This window comes from Lipotes vexillifer, unplaced genomic scaffold (genome assembly GCF_000442215.2).
Source record: "Lipotes vexillifer unplaced genomic scaffold, Lipotes_vexillifer_v1.1 scaffold54, whole genome shotgun sequence".
Lineage (NCBI taxonomy): Eukaryota > Metazoa > Chordata > Mammalia > Artiodactyla > Lipotidae > Lipotes > Lipotes vexillifer.
Window position 1 is genome coordinate 745,673 of NW_006789324.1, and position 22,441 is coordinate 768,113.

The following is a 22,441-nucleotide window of genomic DNA, read 5'->3' on the forward strand; positions in this document are numbered from 1 at the left end:
TGCTGATCAATCTAATAGTGTTAAATACTTTTATGGAATGAGGCAGAGGAGTGGCAAAAACAGACAATATCCTTATCAGATCACCTTGGTCCTAGTGCTCAGAAATGAGAGGGGTGAACAGGCATCGGTGCTGACGTTTAAACTTGCAACTTGCTTACATTGTCTATCATAATAATGCAGTGACTTGAACCTACCAACAGACTAAGAATTTGGCAACATTGTTTTTCTTATTTTCTGATTGACTTTCACAGGGTTCAATGGTTCTCGGTGGGAGTGCTACTGCCTCCTAAGGCATGATTAGGAAATTTCTGGGGTGTGTTTTGGTTGTCATGATAATTTCGCGGCCAGACAGTACTGGCATTTAAGGGGCCAAGAGCATTGACACTAGACCTTCTATAATGTGGGAGATAACGTGCATGACAAAGAAATGTCAGCATTCTGTTTGTGATTATTTAAGTATAGACTAGACTTTTTTAATGAATATTTTATTTTATTATTTATCTATTTTTTGCGGGGGTGGCGCAACCCTGGGTCTTGCAGGATTTTACTTCCCCAACCGGGGATTGAACCCAGGCTACGGCACCAAAAGTGCCGCCAGGGACTAGATTGGACTTTGAATCACATGGAAAATCAAAGTTTCTTTGCACAGTTTTAATGCACTACATTTTCCAGGAATGTAAGAACTGTGTATATCTGAGGGGAGACTATATTTCGTTTTGTTTGGAACATTGTCAGGAGTTGTTCACCAACTTGGAAAATCATGGTCCCTGATCATGGCGTTGGAGGAAGCATGACACTCCTGTACTGGTTGGTCTGAACCTGTGGTGATTCTAGTTATAGGTACACACACCTGACCACTTAGTATGTTTTCTAGTGTAGTTTTACCTGGGTATTTCCTTACTGCTGTACATTATCTTGTTATTAGAAATTAGTTTTCTTTATTTCTTCTTTATATCACAGTTAGGACATTATACTGATTTCTGAAAAACCAAGTAGGTAGGTTATATTCTCTATGAGTTTCATTTCAAAATATTAAAGGAGATATCACAAATCCTTGTTATAAAAAAGGGGCACTGCGTCTGACAGCGTGAAGACCTGCCCATGGATCTTGCCATCACACCAACCCTGATGCCCATTTTGGTAAAGGGATGGAAGGCTTCAGCCTCCAGCCAGACTATTATTTTGCTTGGCTTCCATCCCACCCTCCTTACTGCCACCAGACTGTTCTAAAATGCAAATACAGTTGACCCTTGAACGACGCATGGGTTAGGGGCGCTCACCTGCACACAGTGGAAATTCTGCATATAACTCATAGTTGGCCCTCCGTATACCTGGTTCTGCATCCACAGAACCAACCAACCACAGACCATATATAGTATTACTGCAGTGTAAGTGGACCGGTGCGGCTCAGGCCCGTGCTGTCCAAAGGTCAGCTGTACAGTGAGTGCTTCATTACCTTGAGTATGAGCCCCAGAGGCCTTAGGTTGACTTTGGAGCTTTTGGGGTTAGTTCCTTTCCACTTCCTCACCCCCATTTTCCGTTTGCTCTCCCACTGGCACCCTTCCCTGCAGCAGTTGCAAACAACCCAACCTGTTCTCTCGTCTTTGTTGGTCCATCTGCCTGGAAAGCCATCCCTAATTTTCTTTCACATGGTTGCCCCTCCTTTGCTCTTTGAGACGTGGTTCAGCATCACCTCTGGCCTCTAGACTCAGCTGGTTCTCCTCTGGGAGTGCACAGTCCCCCATGTTCATCTCCATCGTGGCACTTGTCACACTGCGTCGGAATTGCTCAGTGATTCTGTCTTCCCTCATGAGACTGGAAAGCTCCTGCTACGAGGAACCTTTTCTTTCTTTCTCCCTCCCCCCATCTGCATCTAGCACAGTCTTGGGCACATATCCACTGCTCCATAAATGCTGGAGGCTGGAGAAAGGCTCTAGGTAGAGGCATTTATTCCACTGTGAATGAGTCACAGTGGAATAAATGCCTTCACTGCATTTTTCTAAGTGTCCAATTAAACTCCAGCATCCGTAAGTGCTATGATCTCTGATGAGTCAGTCTACTGCTGGTGGCAGGCTTCCCCCCCCCCCCCCATCTTTTTTTTTTTCCTTTTTTCCACAAGGAGCCAACAGATGGGCTGTGCACACTTTTCTGGAGAGAGCTATTAGCATGTCTCCCTGGCTTCATGCCATCTGCTTCAGAACAAAGTACACTATTCAAAAGAAAAAAAAAGGCAACAAGGGTAATTGGGTATCATGTTTGGGAACTTGCAGGTCTCACTTGCTCTTCCTGGGTGGGAGGGATCCCTGCAGTGGGGGGCTTCCCCCAGACCTGTGAGCCAGGGTTCTCGGGCCACATGGCACTGTGCCTCCCTGAAGGGACATCTCAGTGGCAGGGCTGCAGTAGCACTGAACATGGGAAACCACTGCGTGGCTGCCACTGCAGCCACTTAACAGCTTAGTAACTGTTTACTGGTTAACATTCAACAGTGGAGGGAGGAGATGCCAAGGAGCATCTGTTTATGCCATGAAGTTCAGATCAATCATAAATCTCCTCGCTGTACAGTGAAAGGAAACAGCTGCATTACTGCCTTGCAGTTAGATTTTTTAAAGTGTTGAAAATCGCAATTTATAACCAGATGCTGGCACCTGGGGATATCCTCATTATTAAAAAAAAAAAAAAAAAAGCAGACTAAAATGGAAGAAAATAGTGAAAACTAAAGGACTCCTCCAACATATATATAGAACTTATATGGTACGTCTTATCTACATTATGTCATTTGATTCATTTGTTCATAGATGGCCCTCCTGGGTGCCAAGCACTGTTCGTCTTTGGAGATGCGTGAAGAACAAGACAGTAAAAAAAAAAAAAATCCTTGCTCTAGTGGAGCTCACATTTTTTGTGAAGTTGATCCTTGCAAACAAGCCTCTGGGGTAGCTGTTATCAGTATCTCTTTAATCTGCATACAAGGAACCTACAGCTTCAGGAGGGGAAGGTTTGATGTGGCTACACAGCAAGGGTAGGTAGCAGAGCCAGGGTCCCCAGTGAGTAGGGCGGAGAACGTTTTGGGAGTGCTTACTTATGTAAACACTGCCAGGCACTGTTTTTAATGTTTTATACTACATGTGTTAACTCGGGAACAGCTCTATGAGGTGGAATTATCATCCCCATTTCACAGGTAAGTTCCCTGAGGCTCCAAAGCGATATAGCTGAGTGTCAACACAGCTGGTTAGTGGCAGGGTCTGTACTCATACAGAGCACATTCTCCAAGCCCTTCAGGCCAGCTCTGCCATGTGCAGTCAGGAAGTCAAAGACCTAAACTTTATTTCACGCATGTTTTAAGAAAACATCCCAAGAAGGCAAAGGAAAAAAATATAGGTAAGAAGAAGACATATTTTCTTCTACTTTAGACGTCAGAGTAATAATAATAACAGCATTTTCCACATCGAGCATTTACAACGTGCCAGCATTTTTCAGAGGCACTTGACTTTATTTTCTCATTTAATTCTCATGATATTGTTGCAAGGTAAGTATTATTTTAAATTCAGTTATAAAAATGAAGAAACTCTGACTCTGACAGGTTAAGTAATTTGCCCAGGAGCCTAAAGCTTATAAATAAATGGCTGAGCCAGGGTTCAAACCCAGCCTATTAATTGTGCTGCACACCCCAGGTCACTTCCCATCTCCTGGTCACTGGCTGGGCAATTAGGGACAGGAGATGGAGATTCAACAGCTGCAGTGATTTTTAAGGCCAGTTAAGGGAGGAAGACGGCAGACAGTTTAACACCAGCTGAAGCCCAGTTTTGTTTCTCAGCATAGCCTAAGTAGAGTAAGAGCAGCAAAAATACGCTAACTGCAATTAATTTTAGACTTACTTTCTAAAAATTAAAATCTTGGGAGTAAAAAAAAAAAATCTTGGAGGTAATCTATTTTTTTTTTTTTTAGCAGCTGAAGAAGCAGAATCTGAATGTGCAGAAGTGGTTTATCCACAGTTTGCAACACAGCTGGTCAACTACAAGACCCAAAATCCAGGCCTTCAAAGCTCTGGCTGGGGGGAGGGCCCAGAGCAGTGCAGACAGGTTCTCAGGCATTTTAGTCAAATGTTAGGGCCGGGGGGCTTCCCTGGTGGCGCAGTGGTTGAGAGTCCGCCTGCCGATGCAGGGGACGCCAGCTGTCCAGGCCATAAGGAACGCACTGTGGAGGCTGCTGTCTTTTGCCAGTTTCTCCAGGTGACAAGCTGGTGAGCTCCCTAGGAGGCTAAAGGTAGAGTTCTGGTGCCGGGCCCCCTCTGTGGTCCTCATCACAGGCCCAGAATCTTCGGGGGCTTTGCTGATACACCTTCCTGGCTTCCTTGCTCAAGAGCTGAGGCTTTACCCACAGCAGACCTGCGTCTCTCCCGTGTGATGCACGCAGCAGGGCCCGTCTTCTCTCCTCTAACCTGAGAGTTCTGAGTCAGCCGCAGGTCTACATCTGCTTTCTTCTAGGTGTTGGCTCCTACCAGGAAGGGAAGTGGAGGGTGACGGAGGGTGGAGTTTCTGACAAAACTTCCTTGATTGATGGAGAGTGGATGGCTTCTTCCATATCTCTTTTGTTCACTCTCAATACAACTGTATTCAAGGTTCAATTCACTTTTTAAAAAAATAAATTGCTTTCCTCAAATCATTGTAGATTTGAATTAGAACTTTCCATGTGGGGACTGCCCAGAGTGCCTTCATTTTATAAGGCTCAAGGCAAATCAGGTGAAGACAGAAGCTGAGATACACCTCATAATCATATTAATAATGAAAAAGCTTTACAGAATGTTTTTAGCTGTTTTTAGTCATTAGAAGGATGGATGGAAGGAGGGGGGGAGGGAGGAAGAGAGGGGGAGGGGAGGGGGGGAGGGGCCAGGTCATTTCTCCACCTGGAGCACTCTTGATCCTGATGCCCTCCTGGCTCACATCACACATTTGCATAAGCCTCTCCTCCTGACCACAACCTCCATTCATACCTGCCCTGGTCCACATTTCCTTCTGTCCATACCACTGATCATTTTCTCGGATTATGGTAAGCTACTTATTTTTATGTTGTTGTCCATCTCCCCAATAGAAAGTAAGCTCTCTGTAGCCAGGGGTCTGTGTCTTTGGTATTTACTGACACACCCGAGACACCTAGAATAGGACCTGGCCCATAGTGAGTACTGAGTGGATATTTGTGGAATGAACAGGCCTAAACATGAGTAAGTTTGGTGCCATCAGATAGTGGGGACAAAGCATGGTTATTCTGGATACGAGGCTGATGGCCCAGGAAGGTGGTACATTTCTGAAAAACTGTTATTCTTATTTAAAATGACAGATTCAATAACACTATTCCCAAGGACGTTTTAATATCCACTTTCGGTAGAGAAAACTAGTCATTGCACTGTTCCATTTTAGGGGTGGGTAAAACAGATTTGATTGGAAAGCTTAGCAATTAAAGACATTTCTAGGCTACCTATAGATTCTCAACTGTAAGTCAGACCCAGTGGCTATCAACCTCTGTTGCTTCTAGAAGTTCATAATGATCCCTCAGCTCATACTACTTTGGAACAGAGTATGAATTTTTAATTTCACTTTGAATTACAGCAAGGTTTATATTTGGTGGCAAGAATTTGTTTCTAATGCTGTGTAATTAAAGGTAATTATTTATAGAAGAATGCAAGAAATCTGTATTCTGAAATATTCAAGCGCTGTCATTTATATAAATAAAGTAGAAAAAGAAAGATAAAGCCACAGATTTCAAATATGTAGTTAAAGAAAAAAAGTCTTTAAGGATGTTTTTGCCTTAAAGACTTTGCTTTTTGCCATGTATGCAAAAAGCAGAACTAATACCACCTTTGGCCATGTTCAGGTAGAGTGGGCCAGCTACACGGAGTGCCTGATGCCATGGAAACAAGATGCCTCAGACCCCACCAATTTGCACCTGCAACACTATTACTATATATATTTTTACCCTGTTGTAAAAGTATATATTTTATATATATATATATATATATATATATATATATATATATATATTTTAAAGAATATTTGGAATATAGAACAAACGCTCTTTAAATCACTAAGAGCCCCATTATAATTCACTGTTAGCAGTTTGTTCTATCTCCTAGGTGTTTCCCTTTGCATGGGGAACCTCCCCTTCTTTAAGCCTCCACCAATAAGGCCGATCTCTTCTATCAATCAGATCTCTAGAGGTCTGCAGAGCACGGACTCACACCTCCCCCACCTTCCCTCCATCTGGCTGAGCTGGACAGTACAAATCAGGATTTGCACTGATTTGCATGGTTGTGTGAGCACCAAGCTCCCCAAAGCTATACACCTGGAATCTTGACCTTTCAGGTGCAAGACACGAGTGATTTCCAGGCTGCAGCATCCCAGAGCTTTGTGAACATACCACCCCCCTGCCCATGGCAGTTTCTCAATGTCACCTGAAGAGTCACAAGGAGAGAATGGTGGTCCCACAGGTGTCTGGCATAATCTGGCAGTGGTTCAGTCAACCCTTTCTCTTTCTTGGTGGGTGGAGGCAGAAGGAAGGTGGAAGAGGACTTACCTGAGGGTACAGCAGCAGTGCCGAAAGGTACAGAACCAAACATGTCTGCACTCGCCGGAAGTGTCTGAGATGAAGACGGGATAAAGGCATCACCTGGAGTTGCAGGAGTCTGTCAGCCAGAGAAGGACAGGGGTGCGTGAGGCTCCTGGGAGAACTGGCTCAGTGCTAATCAGGACGGGAAGCAGCAGGCACAGGAATTAAGTGGGGGCAGTGCTACAGAAGCAAGTCCCGGTCCGGGCCACTTACTGTGGCAGGCAGACCACGAGCTGGTTATAAAGACTATAAAAATGGGAAAAGCAATACCCATCTCTAGAGCTGCAGAGAAGCTTAAATGAGATCATGCATTTCAAACACTTAGTACCTACCACACAGAGGCACATAGTAGGTGCTCAGCAAACGCTGGCCAGTATCACGACTATTTAGTTTGAGCCCCTACCCTCTGAGGGTGTTTTTGGGCCCTCAAATTATCCCATAGTGTCTTTCACCCTTCAGAAATGGTCAATTCAAAGTGACATACACTCACTCAGGACCTACTGCGTGCCCAGCTCAAGGCTGTCACTTAATACATGGCCAATAAACAGATGTTGACTAAATAAACAAATAAAGATTAGCAAGTAGAATAGAGACCCTTGGGTCCTGGTGCCTCCCAGAATCCTGCCTGAACCTTCACTTGCAAAAAGAAGCAAATGTTCTCAAGGAGATGATAAAAAAAAAAAAAAAAAGATGCTTGAGCAGCTACAAACTCTAAAGCCCGGCCCATGCTGGAATTCCAGAAAGGCCTGCTGCATGAACTACTGGGTAAGGTGAGGCTACTGAGATAAAAACATGGGTACTAGTTTTTTCAAAGGTCCACACCCATTTATAGAAGCCTTTTGCCTACAGAGTATGCCTATTCGATGCCATCACATGCTTATTTTTTCCCCCTTGGAATAGATTGGAGCAAGCAATTAATCCTGAAACCATGGCAATTAGACAAGGCCATTTTTAGACTAGCAGCTTGCAGGAGGCATGGCATTGTTCTGAGGATTATTAAATACCCATTTGGACAGCACTTGGGTTTAGGGCCAGAAACACAGCCATGAGCTGCTGCGTTAAGCCCTTTAAGACACAATCAATGTCATTCTCTTTTTTTCTGGTGTGACCTTGGGTGAGTCACATGCCCTCTCTGGAACTCAGTTTGCTCATCTGTAAAATGAAGAGGCTAAGGTTAGACAATCTCTCCAGACCTTTCTAGCTCCATGGCCCCATGGTTCAGACATGCAGCTGTTCCCCCTGGGATGGAGGAGACACTCTCTAGACTGTCCAGCTTCCCTGGAGACAGGAGCTGCTGTCCCCTCCTTCACAGCTGCTCTGGGCACCAGGCGTTCGGAGCAGAGCAGCTGTGCCTAGATTCCCTGGCGGCAGCTATGGGCAGCAGGCTCTCATGCCATCTGTCCTCAGTGGTGAGGTTACAGCCATTTCTCCGTGAGGTGCAGCTAGCCAATGACCCATAGCACCATCCCTGGGTTTGTGCAACTGCGCGGCGCCTGGAGGAGCCGGCCCCTCCCAGCAGCTTCAGCGGGTGCAGCTGTGCCTGCCTGCTCTCCGCCCACCTCCGGGGAGCGGGCAGAGGAGGAGCTGGAAGGGCCAGTTTGGCATTTTTCTCTGCAGTGGCTGCAGGGTTGCCTCTGAATGCCTCCAGTTCTCAAAGCACTTGGATTCTATTTTGCTTCGGTTTTCATTCTTTTTTTTTTGTTTTTTTCCTTTTCCTTTTCAAGTGAGGGCTCCCTGCAATCTCTACCCCAGTGCAAGCAATGACTGAGATACTGTGGCTGAAACTAGAGCTGGGAATCCAAAGCTTCATGAGCTCAGCGAAGCCAGCAGGCAGGTGGGAAGGGAGGAGGAAATGCAAAGAAGATGGAGAGGGGAAGAAAAGAAGGAAACGAGAGAGGAGAGGGCAGAAAGGGCGGGGTGGGGGGAGAAAATGCTTCTTTTACTGGGCTGACCACCTGGCTTCCTTTACCGTGTGGGATCTGGGTAGGAGATGACAAATGCCTCATCGGGTCTGCTGTCCTGTGGAGTTTCTTGCCCATATTCCCAGCTAGACCATGTGTTCCTTGCAGGTAGGGATCACATCCCGTTCCTGACTCTCTCCACTGCCCAGCATAACAGCAAGAACCCCAGTGATAGCCTGTAATTGCTGATGCATGGTCTCATTTATTTCTCAAAACAGGGCATGTATCATAACCCCTTTTTAAGAAAAAAATAGCAGAGGAAATTGAGGTTTAGAACTGTTAGTAAATTTGCGCAAATCACACAGCTTGAAAGAGTCCCAGTTGAAATCCACCAGTAGCCTCTTTTACCCAAAGCCCATATTTTTGTCACCATGCGACTGAAGCAGGAAAAGAAAGAGATGCAGGGCTCTGAGGCAAGTGCATACTTACGGGGGGAGAGGTTATATCAGGAGGGGTGGACATGTCCCCAAAAAGTTCTAACTGGGTCACAGCCTGAAAAGAAAAAAAGATAATGGTGTAATCACAAGGGGAACTGATGCTGTGGGCATTGCTTTAAAAAAATTTGATTGGAGGACACACGTTTCTTTTTCATCATGACTATATAAACAATAAACCCAGTTGGTCCTTATGATACCTCTTCATCCCAAAGACAACATCTCGGATGTAGCCAGAATCAATTATCGCTTCAGCGTGTCCGGCTGTTTATCTGGGCTTAGTCAAGCAGATCTGGGTTTAGCCACCTTGCACAGGCAATAATAATACCACTTTTACATATTTACCATCCAATGCCAACACTGTTTCTCTTCTCCAGGAGACAAAGGCAAGACACAGTCTCACCATTTGCTTTTTTTTCATGAGTGTATCCACACGTACAAAATGCCTTTCATGTATCAAGTACAGCAAGTCACCACTTCATGGCCACTTCTCAGTAAATACTCCCAATAATACTGACCCTGAGAGGTATGAATCCTCATCCCCTTTTACAAATGAATAAATTGAGTCTCACAGAGGTCACCTCAAGGTCACCCAGGCCATGACTTGAATTTTCTGCATATAGAGCAGGCAGTCAAATGACAGTCCCCAAAAGAATCCATCTTTAAGATAAAAAATGTAGTCAGAGGAGAAGAAAACATATCATTTAATACCAGGAAGGGCATCAAAAACAGCCCAGTATATATACACTATTAATCATTCTTAGGAGCTCCATCACTGTAGACACCGTATCAGCTATATTCCCATCCATCATACGACAGTGTCTGAGCAAGGCCAGCCAGAGCAGTGGGAGAAGCCCTTTAAGACACACTTAGAAATTAATCTGCGTACACTTGCAGCTTCAGAGTCTGCAGGGAGTCTGTGGTCGGCAACCAAATGGCCTGACTTAAAGTACATAATCGTGTGTTTTGTGCAAATCTGCCCACTGCAAAAAAAAACATACTTTCTGCTCGTCTTTGGATTTTAAGTGATAGTTTCTAATTGGTGGAACCTAAAAACACCACCCAACTGAAAGGACAGGGAGAGTCTGCCTGTCTGCCAGGCAGGACCCCTGCCCTCGAAATCTGTTCTAACCAGGCAAGGCAGGAGCGCCACGTTTCACACAAAGAAAGGAACATTCTCTGTTACTGACAAATGCGTGAGCTCTGGGCCCGGGAAAAGTCCCATCCCCAGGGACGTATTTGAGCTCTCCCACTGCCAACCTCTGCAATTGCTCATGGCCACTTTTCCCTCATCTGGACATTGGAGATAATGTCCAGATAATACCTCCTTTGCAGATTTACTGACAATATTACTAGCAGGATTTTGAAGTTTGGGCAAGCCTGGTGAAAAAGGCACAAAAGATTCTTTTCGCTGAAAGTCAAGCAGCTTAGCCTGGTTAACTCACTTAAGCTTTCAGATTGAATGAACGGTGCGTGGCACACAATAGGGCCTACATATTCACTTCCCTCCCAGCTACATAATATGTTTTTTTTTTTTTTTCGTACACGTTGGGCTGTGAGGTGTTAGGCACTGTGCTGGGTGCTCGGAACATAATAATGAGAAATGACAAGTCCCAGCCTGCAGGGAGCTTACAGTCTGGTGGGGACGATCCATAGATATAGGTTGTAAAACTTGCTTGTTTTCGGGAAGGCTTCTTTAGCATGTGAACAACAGTTTATATTATTTGGTGAAATGATGCCAATCCTTAGGCTCTCTCCCAAACCCACAAAAGGCGTAATTCTATTTAATCCATTCAAGGGAAGCTTCTGGGCTTCCTGGTCCTTGGAACTCAATGCTTTGCAAATGGCCCACGACTATTTTCAGTGGTAGGAAAATATTAAAATGAAGTTAATAATTAAGTCGCACAATTTACATTTCAAATGTGTTGAACTCGTGGCACACTTTCACTAAGACCATAAATATAATTTATTGGCTAATTTTCTCTTTAAGCACAACTTTTAAAATAACCTTCTTTCTTGAGCTACAGACTTTCCTCCTGCCCGATGACTTCCACTCAAGGATTAAACGAGAAAAAAACATGCAGAGGCATTAAACATAGACTGGTATTTCATTCCATTGGATTTGCTGCTTAAATAGAACCTTGAGTTAATTAAATTTTATAGAAAAAGGGGATTCTTAGGCCATAAAATTAAAAATAATTCTAATAACCATATGTGATTGAGAATCTGGAATAATGTCTATTTTCACAGGCCCTCTCCCCAAGTTAACCCTAGTCGTTTTATTTGTAACTTAATAAGCCATGTTCCACCTGATAATATTGTTGTAATTAATCACTTTAACGGCCTCATGAGAATAAAACTAACCATTCACATCTGTAAAACACTTTATAGTTTACCACACATTTTCTGATACAGCATGATCATGTTGGATGCTCCCTGAGCCCCGTGAAGTTGGTAGCCCAGGAATCTCTCTCGCTCTCTCTAGTTTGCAGATAAGCTATAACAGAGGCCTGGAGGTTAAGTGACTTGCCTCTGATTGGTCAGCTAAAAGAAGCTGGGCTTGACCCACAGACCAGCCAGCATCTTGTTTATCCATTGGTCCCTTTACCAAGCCCTAGTTAGCCTTCCTTCAAGGTAGAAGTCCAGCCCCACAATATTCTCTAACCAGAAGCCAGCGTTCCCGCGAGTCCTGCCATGACACACATCCATCTGAAGAAGTCATCTCCAAGGTCAGCCCCAGATTCCTCCTCGCCTTCCCATTCCTGGCCCTTCGGATGGCTTCCGGTAGAGACATGGTTGTTAATGGCAGATTCTGCCCCTTCTTTAGGTCCTGGGCGTCCTCCAGGGTAAGCAGAGGGACCCTGGAAGCTGCCAAGGCCAGTGAAGGGGTTGAGGAGGAGCTTGGCTGTTGAGGGGGGAGCCCCTCGGTGTCTCCATCAGGCCTGTCCCCTTCCCCCCACGAGCCATCCTTTGATACGAACAAATGATGGTTTTCCAATAACAGCTGGAGCGCTGTACAACCTCTTTCAGGATTAGACCCCTGGTCCTTCTTTCAGCCAGCCCATGGCAACTGGACTCCTAGGTCCCTCCTGTAGAGAAGTTCTGAAAGTGCCATTGATGAAGGCAGAGGTGTCCTTGACTGACCCCCAAGACATATTCACACAGACCCACTCCTGTTCTGACATCAGGTACTCCTTCGTTCAGGACAAGTATGTAGCCCCTACTGTACATCAGCTACTGTGCCAAGAGCAGGGGATACAGGGATGAGTCAGGCGTGTTCCTGTTTTGAGTCTCATGAGCTGCCTGTTCTACGGGAAGACAGACCTATAGACACAATCAGGGCAGTGTTACGGAGTCGAGAAGCACCGGGGGGCTCACGAAAGGAGGGGCTGCCTCAGGGCCTTTGCACACGCCCCTCCTCTGACCTAGAACACTCATTCCCTCCCCCATTGCCTTTCCCACCCATCCTCCAGGACACAGATTAGAGGACTTTCTTTCTTCCTGGGAAGTGTTTCCTAACTCAATTTGTACCCCAAATCCCACTGCCCCCAACAGCTTATGTGAGACTCTCAGAACAGTGGTTGTCAGCCTTGGGTGTACGTAAGGGAAAAATATGGATGCCTGGTTCCCACCCCTTGAGGTTCTGAATTAGTTGGTTTGAGGTACAGCCTAGTAACTGAAACTTTAAAATCTCTCAAGGTGATTCTAACTGGCAGCCCAGATTAAGAACCCCTGTCCTAGAGGCTTCCCAAATGCCCTGTACTCAGGGGTGACAACGTTCACCGGCCTATGTATTAACCAATCTGAATAAACACTGGCTGCAAACCAGTATACTTATTCCAGGCTAGACCGACCAAATAGCAGCCTTGCCTGGTTTTTACCTCCACAGGTGGACTGAGCACATCCTGTTTACATGTCTGAACCCCCACTATACTACATTATACTACACTACACTGTGCTCCCCTCCCCTCCCCTTCTCTACTGACCCCACCCTCTCCTCTCCTATGCTATGCAATGTCGCACTGTGTTATACTTAGAGCTCCCTGAGAATAGGGGTTGCGTCTTCCTCTCTATCGCCTCCCTAGCATCTATCAGAACACCTAGGACACGTCAGGAGACTGAAAAATATTTGTTGAATCAAATGAAGGGGTGTCACGTCCTCTCCAACACACACTCTTTCTCTTTCTCTCTCATGCGCACAAGCACGCACACACACATACCCACGCCCCTACCCTTCTCTTTCATCGCGGGGCCCACCAGGAGTCTCCTGTGAACATTACGATAGGCAGGCACTGGAGCAGAGCAGAGCGCCTGCCATTCCTGCAGGAGGGTGAGGATGCATGGAATGGATGAGAATGACCAGAGCAACCCTCACTTCACAAGCGCCTGGAGGTCTTACCTTTGTTGCCTCAAAAATCTCATCAGAGTCCATCTGCAGCTTTCTGTTCTGTAAGCACAAGGCATGACTTATGAGCATGAAATGAGCGACGGGACAGTGACATGAAACAGTTAATCAGGTTGGGCCCTCTCACACTTACAGGGGTCGCCGCTGCAAACCGTTCTTCAAAATCTTCAAACGCACAGCTGTTCTGAAAGCGTAAGGGATGATGAATGAGGATGAAGTGAATGACATACAAACGACATGGGTTTATGAGTTTAATGATGACGGGATCTACGGTTTACACTCCCGTGGTCTCAGGAGGTGGGAGCTGTTGCCAACGTACTGTGAAAACTCTAGGATATGCTCCCAGTATATGATAAAACACGGGCCTGACGAGGAAATACAAGCAATGGGGAGTTTGTAAGTTTAAAGTCCATCTTCCTGAAATTACAGCCCTGACTCGGCCAGTCTCAACAGTGGAAGCAGATAAGAGCATGATGTTTACCCTTGAGATTTTTGCTTTAAAAAGGAAAAGTGTTATCATGTGTTTCAGCCAAACTTAGTTAACTTGGAGCAGTCTGTGAAGAGCAGGTTTTATAAGTGCCTTTGTGCGTGCGGCCTTTTCTGCTTGAAACACTCTTCTCAGCCTTGCAAGCCCAAAGCTCACCCAATTCCTCAAACCCAGCTGAAAGGCCACCTCTTCCACGAAGCTTTCCTTGGTCCCCTAGGCTGAAAACCATCCTCCGAGAGCAACAGCGCATCACTTGTGCCCACTACACGGTGAACTTCCTGAAGCAGGGACCACGAAGCATTTGTTCTTGAATCCCTAGCAGATCACAGGGGATCGGGCTTGAAAATGTATGAACAAATGCACGCTACTAAGAATAGCTGGCAGTTGACCAAACCTAATTGTTTTGATAATTTTTTAATTTTGTTGTTTATAACTGTTGAAAGCTTTGCTAAACCGCTCCATAGTATTGCTGCCTAAGTATCCACTTTGTGTGGCCAAGCAGCCTGCACGGGCCTTGAACTGACACTAGCCTCTCCAGCGAGGCAGGCCCTAGATAACAACCCCCAGAGTCACAAATAAATGTCAGTTTCTGATATGACCATCCTAACAGCCCTTATGATCACACTCTCCCCAGCCTCCCAGGGCCTTCCTTTATGTACCCCTTAGGTAAGATTCCTTTGACACTTAACAAAACCCTGCTCTTTTTTGTTTGAATTGACCAATCTGGCCTCAGGCTAGGAACCCTAATAAAGGCAAGTGCCTCAGGTCCTGCCTTGCTCTCTGCCTGCATCCTGCCCTGACCTCCCCTCATGCCCCTTCCTCCAGGAACTGAGAGTAAGAAACTTCTCTATTTCAGTTCCCTGGTGGTCTTTTGTTGAACCCTGGCTCACCATCCGACAACACCCCAGGGCTTTACTTAACAAATGTTAATTTAACAAAGGCACAACATTAATACATATTAGTATGTATAACATCTCTATACACACACACACCACACACACACACACACACACACACACACACACACACACACACACACACGTGTATTTTTTCTTTTTCCCTTTCTTCCTTCCTTCTTTCCTCCCTCCCTCCCTCCCTGCCTTTCTTTCTTTCTTGGCTGCGTCCAGTCTTAGTTGCGGCAGGCGGGATCTTCATTGCAGCGCGGGCTTCTCTCTAGTTGTGGCACATAGGTTTTCTCTTCTCTAGTTGTGGCATGGGGTCCAGAGCGCGTGGGCTCTGTAGTTTGCGGCACTCGGGCTCGCTGGTTGCGGCAAGCGAGCTCAGTAGTTGTGGCGCGTGGCCTTAGTTGCAGCATGTGGGATCTTAGTTCCCTGACCAGGGATCAAACCCGCATCCCCAGCAGTGGAAGACGGATTCTTTACCACTGGACCGCCAGGGAAGTCCCTGTATACATATATATATATACTTTTTTAATAGTGTTTATTTACTTTTACTTGTTGACAGTTTTGCTTTATTTATTTATTTATGGCTGTGTTGGGTCTTCGTTTCCGTGCGAGGGCTTTCTCTAGTTGTGGCAAGCGGGGGCCACTCTTCATCGGGGTGCGCAAGCCTCTCACTATCGCGGCCTCTCTTGTTGCGGAGCACAGGCTCCAGACGCGCAGGCTCAGTAATTGTGGTTCACGGGCCCAGTTGCTCTGCGGCATGTGGGATCTTCCCAGACCAGGGCTCGAACCCGCGTCCCCTGCATTGGCAGGCAGACTCTCAACCACTGCGCCACCAGGGAAGCCCCATATATTTTTAATGCCCATGTTTTGGTCTACATTTCCAAGCTAATTACACTTTGGGTGACTTCCAAGCAGTGTAACATTAATATAAATCTGAAATATCGACATTAAATTGGAGTTATTATGCTTGAACAGAAATGCATTGTTTCCACATTTTGAGGAGAGCTTCCTGTTGGCCATGGAGGAGTGGAGAAACCACCAGCCATGATCACTTTCACTCTGACTGTAGCAAACGTGACTGTACATCACTCAGCCCCAGTTACAGGGTAGCAGAGCAGAGCAGGAAAACCCACATGCCCGTACCTACCACGGCAGAGCCTTCGGGCCAGACACCAGCAAATTCCGTCATCAACCACCTGCTCCCACCAGGCCCTGGCTCGCCAGGAGTCAACAGTGGCCAAGAGAAGAGGAGGAAGGACCACATCAGATAACCACTTTAATAATAATAATAATAAAATAATAATAATTATTATTATTATTATTTGGCCAGAGACAGGGAGACAATATTAGTCTAAGTGATCCTGTAACCTATGGTGTGGCCTGAAAGGTTCAGGTTATGCTGCTACATCCTTTATAAATCTCACACTTCTAAGGATTTATGGCACAGCCCCTACCAACTAGCTCTGGGTCATAACTTTTAATAAAAACATTTTTTAGTGTCCAAAATCTCATTACATCTGTCCAATATAAAAAAGCAAATGGCTTCAGAGCATGATGGATGAATTAAATAAATTTGAAAAACAGCCGGTGGGAGAGTCTCATAAAAGCCCCACCATATAATGAAAATGTGTGAGGATAGCCAGCACTGGTGTGAGTCCGTCACTTTGCTGGTGACAGAAGAGGGGGCCTTTGGTGAGGGGTGGAGCTGGGCTGTGAGGAGGCGATTTCCATAAATTCAGACGGAGATTGGTCTGGACGTGAAAGCAAATGCATCTCTTCGGAGTCACACAAATACGGACTGAATCATGGCTGTGCCCCGTGCTGGCTGTGCGACCCTGGACAAGTCCGTGGGCCCCAGTTTTCTCATCTTCAAAGCGGGGATGATAATGATAACATCATCTCAGGTTTATGGAGAGGGTTAACTGAGATGTGTGTGCAATGTTTTGGTCGGTGTTTTGCACACAGAGATGTTTAATAAATCAGAGCTATTGTTAGGATCTTCTCATCCTATTTCTTTTGGCTCTGTTTTGCAATGCACAGGAACACGTTTTTTAATGTTAAGGAACTATTACTATATGATATTTGGAAAAAGATACAAGAAGAAGAAAAAAACATCTTGCAGGAAAAGCCCCTCTTTAGAAATCACCCCCACTTGAGAGCATGGACCAGAACCTGTGAAAAAGGATGCCCAACACTTCCTGGCCTTAGTCCTGAACCCCTCAGTCCACTATTGACCCCACCTTCTCCCTGTCCTCTCTTCTGTCTACAGTCTTACCTGAGCATCTTCCCATCTATACCCTTTGTACCTGGAGCTTGTGGTTACCTTCCTGTTTTGATCTTGGCTCAGTCATTTCTTGGAGTTCCTTCCTCCCACCTGGGGTAACCTTCAGTAACACTCAGGGCACTTCAGCCACGCAGTGGGAGACCCCTCCAGCCAGTGCCACTTTCTCTCAATTGATTCTCATGGGCAGAACCTGGAACCCATTCCCTAGTCTCCCTGCATCCCCACTTCCTGCTTTACCCACAAATACTACTAGAGTTTTTTTTCATTTATCTTCAAGTCTTTTTTCCCCCTTATTAGATACATTTCTTACAGTTACTATCATGGCATGCATGCAGCTTTGTATTCTGCTTTTAAAAATTCAATATGAGGAATCAGACTCCTTGACTTCAGACTATACTACAAAGCTACAGTAATCAAGGCAATATGGTACTGGCACAAAAACAGAAATATAAATCAATGGAACAGGATAGAAAGCCCAGAGATAAACCCACGCACCTATGGTCAACTAATCTATGACAAAGAAGGCAAGGATATACAATGGAGAAAAGACAGTCTCTTCAATAAGTGGTGCTGGGAAACCTGGACAGCTACATGTAAAAGAATGAAATTAGAACACTCCCTAACACCATACAGAAAAATAAACTCAAAATGGATTAAAGACCTAAATGTAAAGCCAGACACTATAAAACTCTTAGAGGAAAACATAGGAAGAATACTCTTTGACATAAATCCCAGCAAGATCTTTTTTGACCCACCTCCTAGAGTAATGGAAGTAAAACCAAAAATAAACAAATGGGACCTAATGAAACTTAAAAGCTTTTGCACAGCAAAGGAAACTATAAACAAGATGAAAAGACAACCCTCAGAATGGGAGAAAATATTTGCAAAGGAATCAACAGACAAAGGATTAATCTCCAAAATTTACAAGCAGCTCATGCAGCTCAATAACAAAAAAACAAACAAGCCAATCCAAAAATGGGCAGAAGACCTAAACAGACATTTCTCCAAAGACATATAGCTGGCCAAGAGGCACATGAAAAGCTGCTCAACATCACTAATTATTAGAGGAATGCAAATCAAAACTACAGTGAGGTATCACCTCACACCGGTTAGAATGGGCTTCATCAGAAAATCTACAAACAACAAATGCTGGAGAGGGTGTGAAGAAAAGGGAACCCTTTTGCACTGTTGGTGGGAATGTAAATTGATACAGCTGCTATGGAGAACGGTATGGAGGGTCCTTCAAAAACTAAAAATAGAATGACCATATGACTCAGCAATCCTACTACTAGGCATATACCCAGAGAAAACCATAATTCAAAAAGACACATGCACCCCAATGTTCATTGCAGCCCTATTTACAATAGCCAGGTCATGGAAGCAACCTAAATGCCCATCTACAGACGAATGGATAAAGAAGATGTGGTACATATATACGATGTAATATTAACCATAAAAAAGAATGAAATTGGGTCTTTTCGTTCTTTGGATGGATGGACCTAGAGACTGTCATACAGAGTGAAGTAAGTCAGAAAGAGAAAAATATATATCGTACATTAACGCACATATGTGGAATCTAGAAAAATGGTACAGATGAACCGGTTTGCAAGGCAGAAATGGAGACATAGATGTAGAGAATACACATATGGACACCAAGGGGGTAAAGCGGGGTGGGGAATAGTGATGGTGGGATGAAGTGGGAGATTGGGATTGACATATATACACTAATATGTATAAAACAGATAACTAGTAAGAACCTGCTGCATAAAAAAAAAATAAACAAAACTCAATATGACAATCCAATTTACTCACAATTTGAACTTCCAGTGAGGATTTAAAGGAAGAGATTCTCTTGGGTTGTTTTAATACAGTTCTAGCCTGAATCGTCATTAAGACATTGAAATAAAGCTTCCACAGGTCGTTTACTTTCCCATAATCTCTTTGGAGCACTGGGGACACTACTATTGTCCCATAACTGAATAAGGTAACTCTTAAGACCAGACTCATGTTACTCTTGCAGCAAAAGTGAGTGGATGAGATGGGACTTGGTGTGAACACGTTAAAAAGGATGAAAACTTATTTATGGCCGCCAAATAAGAAACCTGCAGCGCTTCTCACCCCGGGCTGCACAATGTAATCCTCTGGGGCAGCTTTTACAAAACTTGGCATGCCTGAGCCCTGCATCTAAGACTTGGATTCTGCTGGTCTGGGGTGGGGTCGTGGCATCAGTAGGTTCTGAAAGCTCCCCAGGTGATTCTAACAGGCAGCCAGACTTGTGAATCACCATGTTGGAGAATGAAGTCTCTGTAGGAATAATTCGTGAAAGTCCTACTGGGAAAACTGAAGGCATCTTGATTGATTACATAATTGATTAATTTCTTCAACAAACATTCACTGGGTGCTTTCCACTTGCTGTGTCCTGACTAGGCACTGGAGATAACAAAGATGAATAATACATGGTCCTTGCTCTCTTGAAGCTCAGAGCAGAGCCAGGATATATAATCATTCTAGCATGGGGGTGGGACAGGAGAGGGGCAGGGAGGGCACAAGGCATGGAGATCTCAACTCAGAACCCAAGCTGGTGCTGCAGAAGAATGAATTCAATTACCCATTTAGAAAGCTCAGGAGGAATGGATTAACTTAAGTGATTCGTAACTGCACCAAGGTGGGTACTATTAACACACCTAGTGATTCCAGGCATTTGGACGCAGGTGCTGTGGCCTGGTGAGTGATTTAACAATGAAGACATGTGCTAACGAAGACTAATGCCCTCTGGGGTATCTAGGAGTTTATGCTCTCTGTTAGCCAGGAGTAAAGAGCCACTTTCCTAATTCTCCAGAGAGGAAAACAGGAAAAGCTCTGCTTGGCAATTGAAGAACAAAGCGGGCGTGGGGGGAGTTGAGATGCAGAGTAGAAAATGTGATGTTAATAAATGATTTCTCCCAAGAGCCGCACTGTCCAACAGAACTTTCTGTGATGATGAAAAGTTGTACACCTGCCCTTCCAACATGGTAGCCAGTGGCTACATGTGGCTATTGAGCACTTCAAATATGGCTTGTGTGAATAATGAATTGCATTTTAAATTTTATTTAGTTTTAATTGATATCATTTTAAATAGCCACATGTGACCAGCGGCTACTGTACTGGAGAGCTAAGCTCTAGATAATAGATATTAAAAAACAAAACAAAACAAAACAAAAAATTTCAGCTGACTGGGTGCTTTCTGAACACTAGACATATTCCTTCCTTATATAGTCTCTTCTATTCTTTGAAAGAATATCCTACCTTTGCATTGACCAGAAGGGTTGTATGGGACAACTGAATTCTTTGCTATGTCTAGACAGTACCAGGAAATCAAATTCAGTTTTGCATAAACAGTAGCCTTCTTCTGGATGTAAGTTTTGTCATTGCCTGGGCTAAGCCAGACCCAGATGTTGGTGGGGTTTTTTTTTTTTTAAAGGAAGTTAAGATTCCTTTAATGGATTTCAAGTGGAAATCCATGGAACCTCATCATCATTCCAACAGAATGGAATCCCCTTTAAGGCCAAAATGTCCCAGCCTGCTGGGGTTTGGGGCTCAGTGGTCTTGCTGGACTCAAGGCCTTGACCTAACAGAGGAATCTGTGCTGCTTTGTGGATTTGTCCCTGTAATGACTGAGAAGTGGCCCCTAACTACCCAAAGTTGGGCTGTATTTTAGCAGTTAATTGCCCTCCTTCTGCCAGCTACCATTTTAGGAGGGTCCTAAAGGTTGTCTGGAAGGCTAGAGGGTGGAGGGAAATGGTTAGACCTTATAATGAAAGTTACACCTTCCCCTGAAGTGCACACAAGTGTAATATATCTGCTAATCCCTGGGACAATGAAATATTTACATCCAGCTTCCGAAAAATGAAGTTGGTCCTTAAAACAGCCTCCATTCTCCCCATTTTTTTTTTATTGTGGTAAGAACACGACATGAGATCTATCTTAACACATTTTACAGTGTACAAACACAGTATTGTTAACTGTAGGCACAATCTCTAGGACTTAATCTTCTTGCATAACCAACTTTATACCAATTAAATAGCATCTCCCCACCTCCCTCTCCCCCAGCTGCTGGCAATCACCATTCTACTCTCTGCTTCTATGTGTCTGACTACTTTATGGACCTCATATAAGCAGTATCCTGCAGTATTTGCCTTTCTGTGATTGGCTTATTTCACACAGCATAATGTCCTCAAGGTTCAGCCAAGCTGTCACATAAGCAAGGACAGACTTCTTTTTCAGGGCTAAATAATATGCCGCTGTATGTATCTACCACATTTTCTTTATCCATTCAGCCATCAATGGATATTTAGGTTGAAATGGCCTTTGTTTACATGCAAGAAGAGAGTCAGGACGCAGACGGGTGGTAAAAGGAATTTGCTGGTGCTTTATTCAGGGGCATGAGAAAGGTAGACTCCTTGCACGAAGGTGAGGGGGCTAGGTTGACTGGACTGTGCTAACGTGAATGAACAAGGGCAGCTGTGGCTGAGGATTCTGACTCTGGAGTCTTGACCTTCCCAACTTTAACCAGGTCAAGAAAACCAATGCGCCTGCATTTGAAAACAATGGTTGCTTTTAAAGTGAGAAATTTGATGTTTTTAGGAGAGGCAGGGTGGGGAAGTGGGCAGAGGGACATTAGAAACAGCAGCTTTCACAAGACATGGAAGCAAACTAAATGACCATCGACAGAGGAGTGTACATATATACAATGGAATATTACTCAGCCATAAGAAGAATGAAATAATGCCATTTGCAGCAACATGGATAGACCTAGAGATTATCATACTAAGTGAAGTAAGCAAGACAGAGCGAGACATATATGATAACAGTTCTATGTGGAATCTAAAAAAAAGGAATACAAATGAACTTATTTACAAAACCGAAGCAGACTCACAGACTTTGAAAACAAACTTATGGTTACCAAAGGGGAGACGTGGGGAGGGGGATAAATTAGGGGCTTGGGATTAACATAACACACTACTGTATATAAAACAGATAATCGACAAGGACCTACTGTATAGCACAGGGAACACAATGTTCTGTAATAAGCTATATGGGAAAAGAATCTGAAAAAGAGTGGATATATGTATATGCATAACTGAATCACTTTGCTGTACACCTGAAACTAACACAACATTGTAAATCAACTAGACTCCAACAGCGGCTTTCAGTTCAAACTTCTGCTTTCATTGGTGTTTCCTCGGGTGAATTCCTTCCTCACTCTGAGCCTCAGTTTTCTCCTCAAGAAAAAGGAAGAATAATGCTTACAACATGGGCTCGCTGAGAAGTGGTGAGAAGGTGGATGTACATGAAAAGAATTAGCACAGCAAGTGAGAGAGTAAAATCT

The 22,441-nt window shown here is 44.5% G+C and overlaps 1 protein-coding gene across 5 annotated transcripts in view; it reads right to left on the reverse strand.

The window, feature by feature from the left end:
- The window catches only part of DAB1 (DAB adaptor protein 1), a 287,178-nt gene that overhangs the window by 21,438 nt on the left and 243,299 nt on the right, over positions 1-22,441 (reverse strand). For 3 of the 5 annotated variants that reach the window (XM_007462568.1, XM_007462570.1, XM_007462567.1), the window contains 4 exons: positions 13,531-13,581; positions 13,392-13,439; positions 8,988-9,050; positions 6,565-6,673 (listed from right to left, as the gene is read on the reverse strand). In XM_007462568.1, coding sequence (XP_007462630.1) covers positions 6,565-6,673; positions 8,988-9,050; positions 13,392-13,439; positions 13,531-13,581 — 271 coding nt within the window. The remainder of the gene's footprint in view (positions 1-6,564; positions 6,674-8,987; positions 9,051-13,391; positions 13,440-13,530; positions 13,582-22,441) is intronic. The other 2 variants (XM_007462569.1, XM_007462566.1) reach the window with 2 other exon arrangements.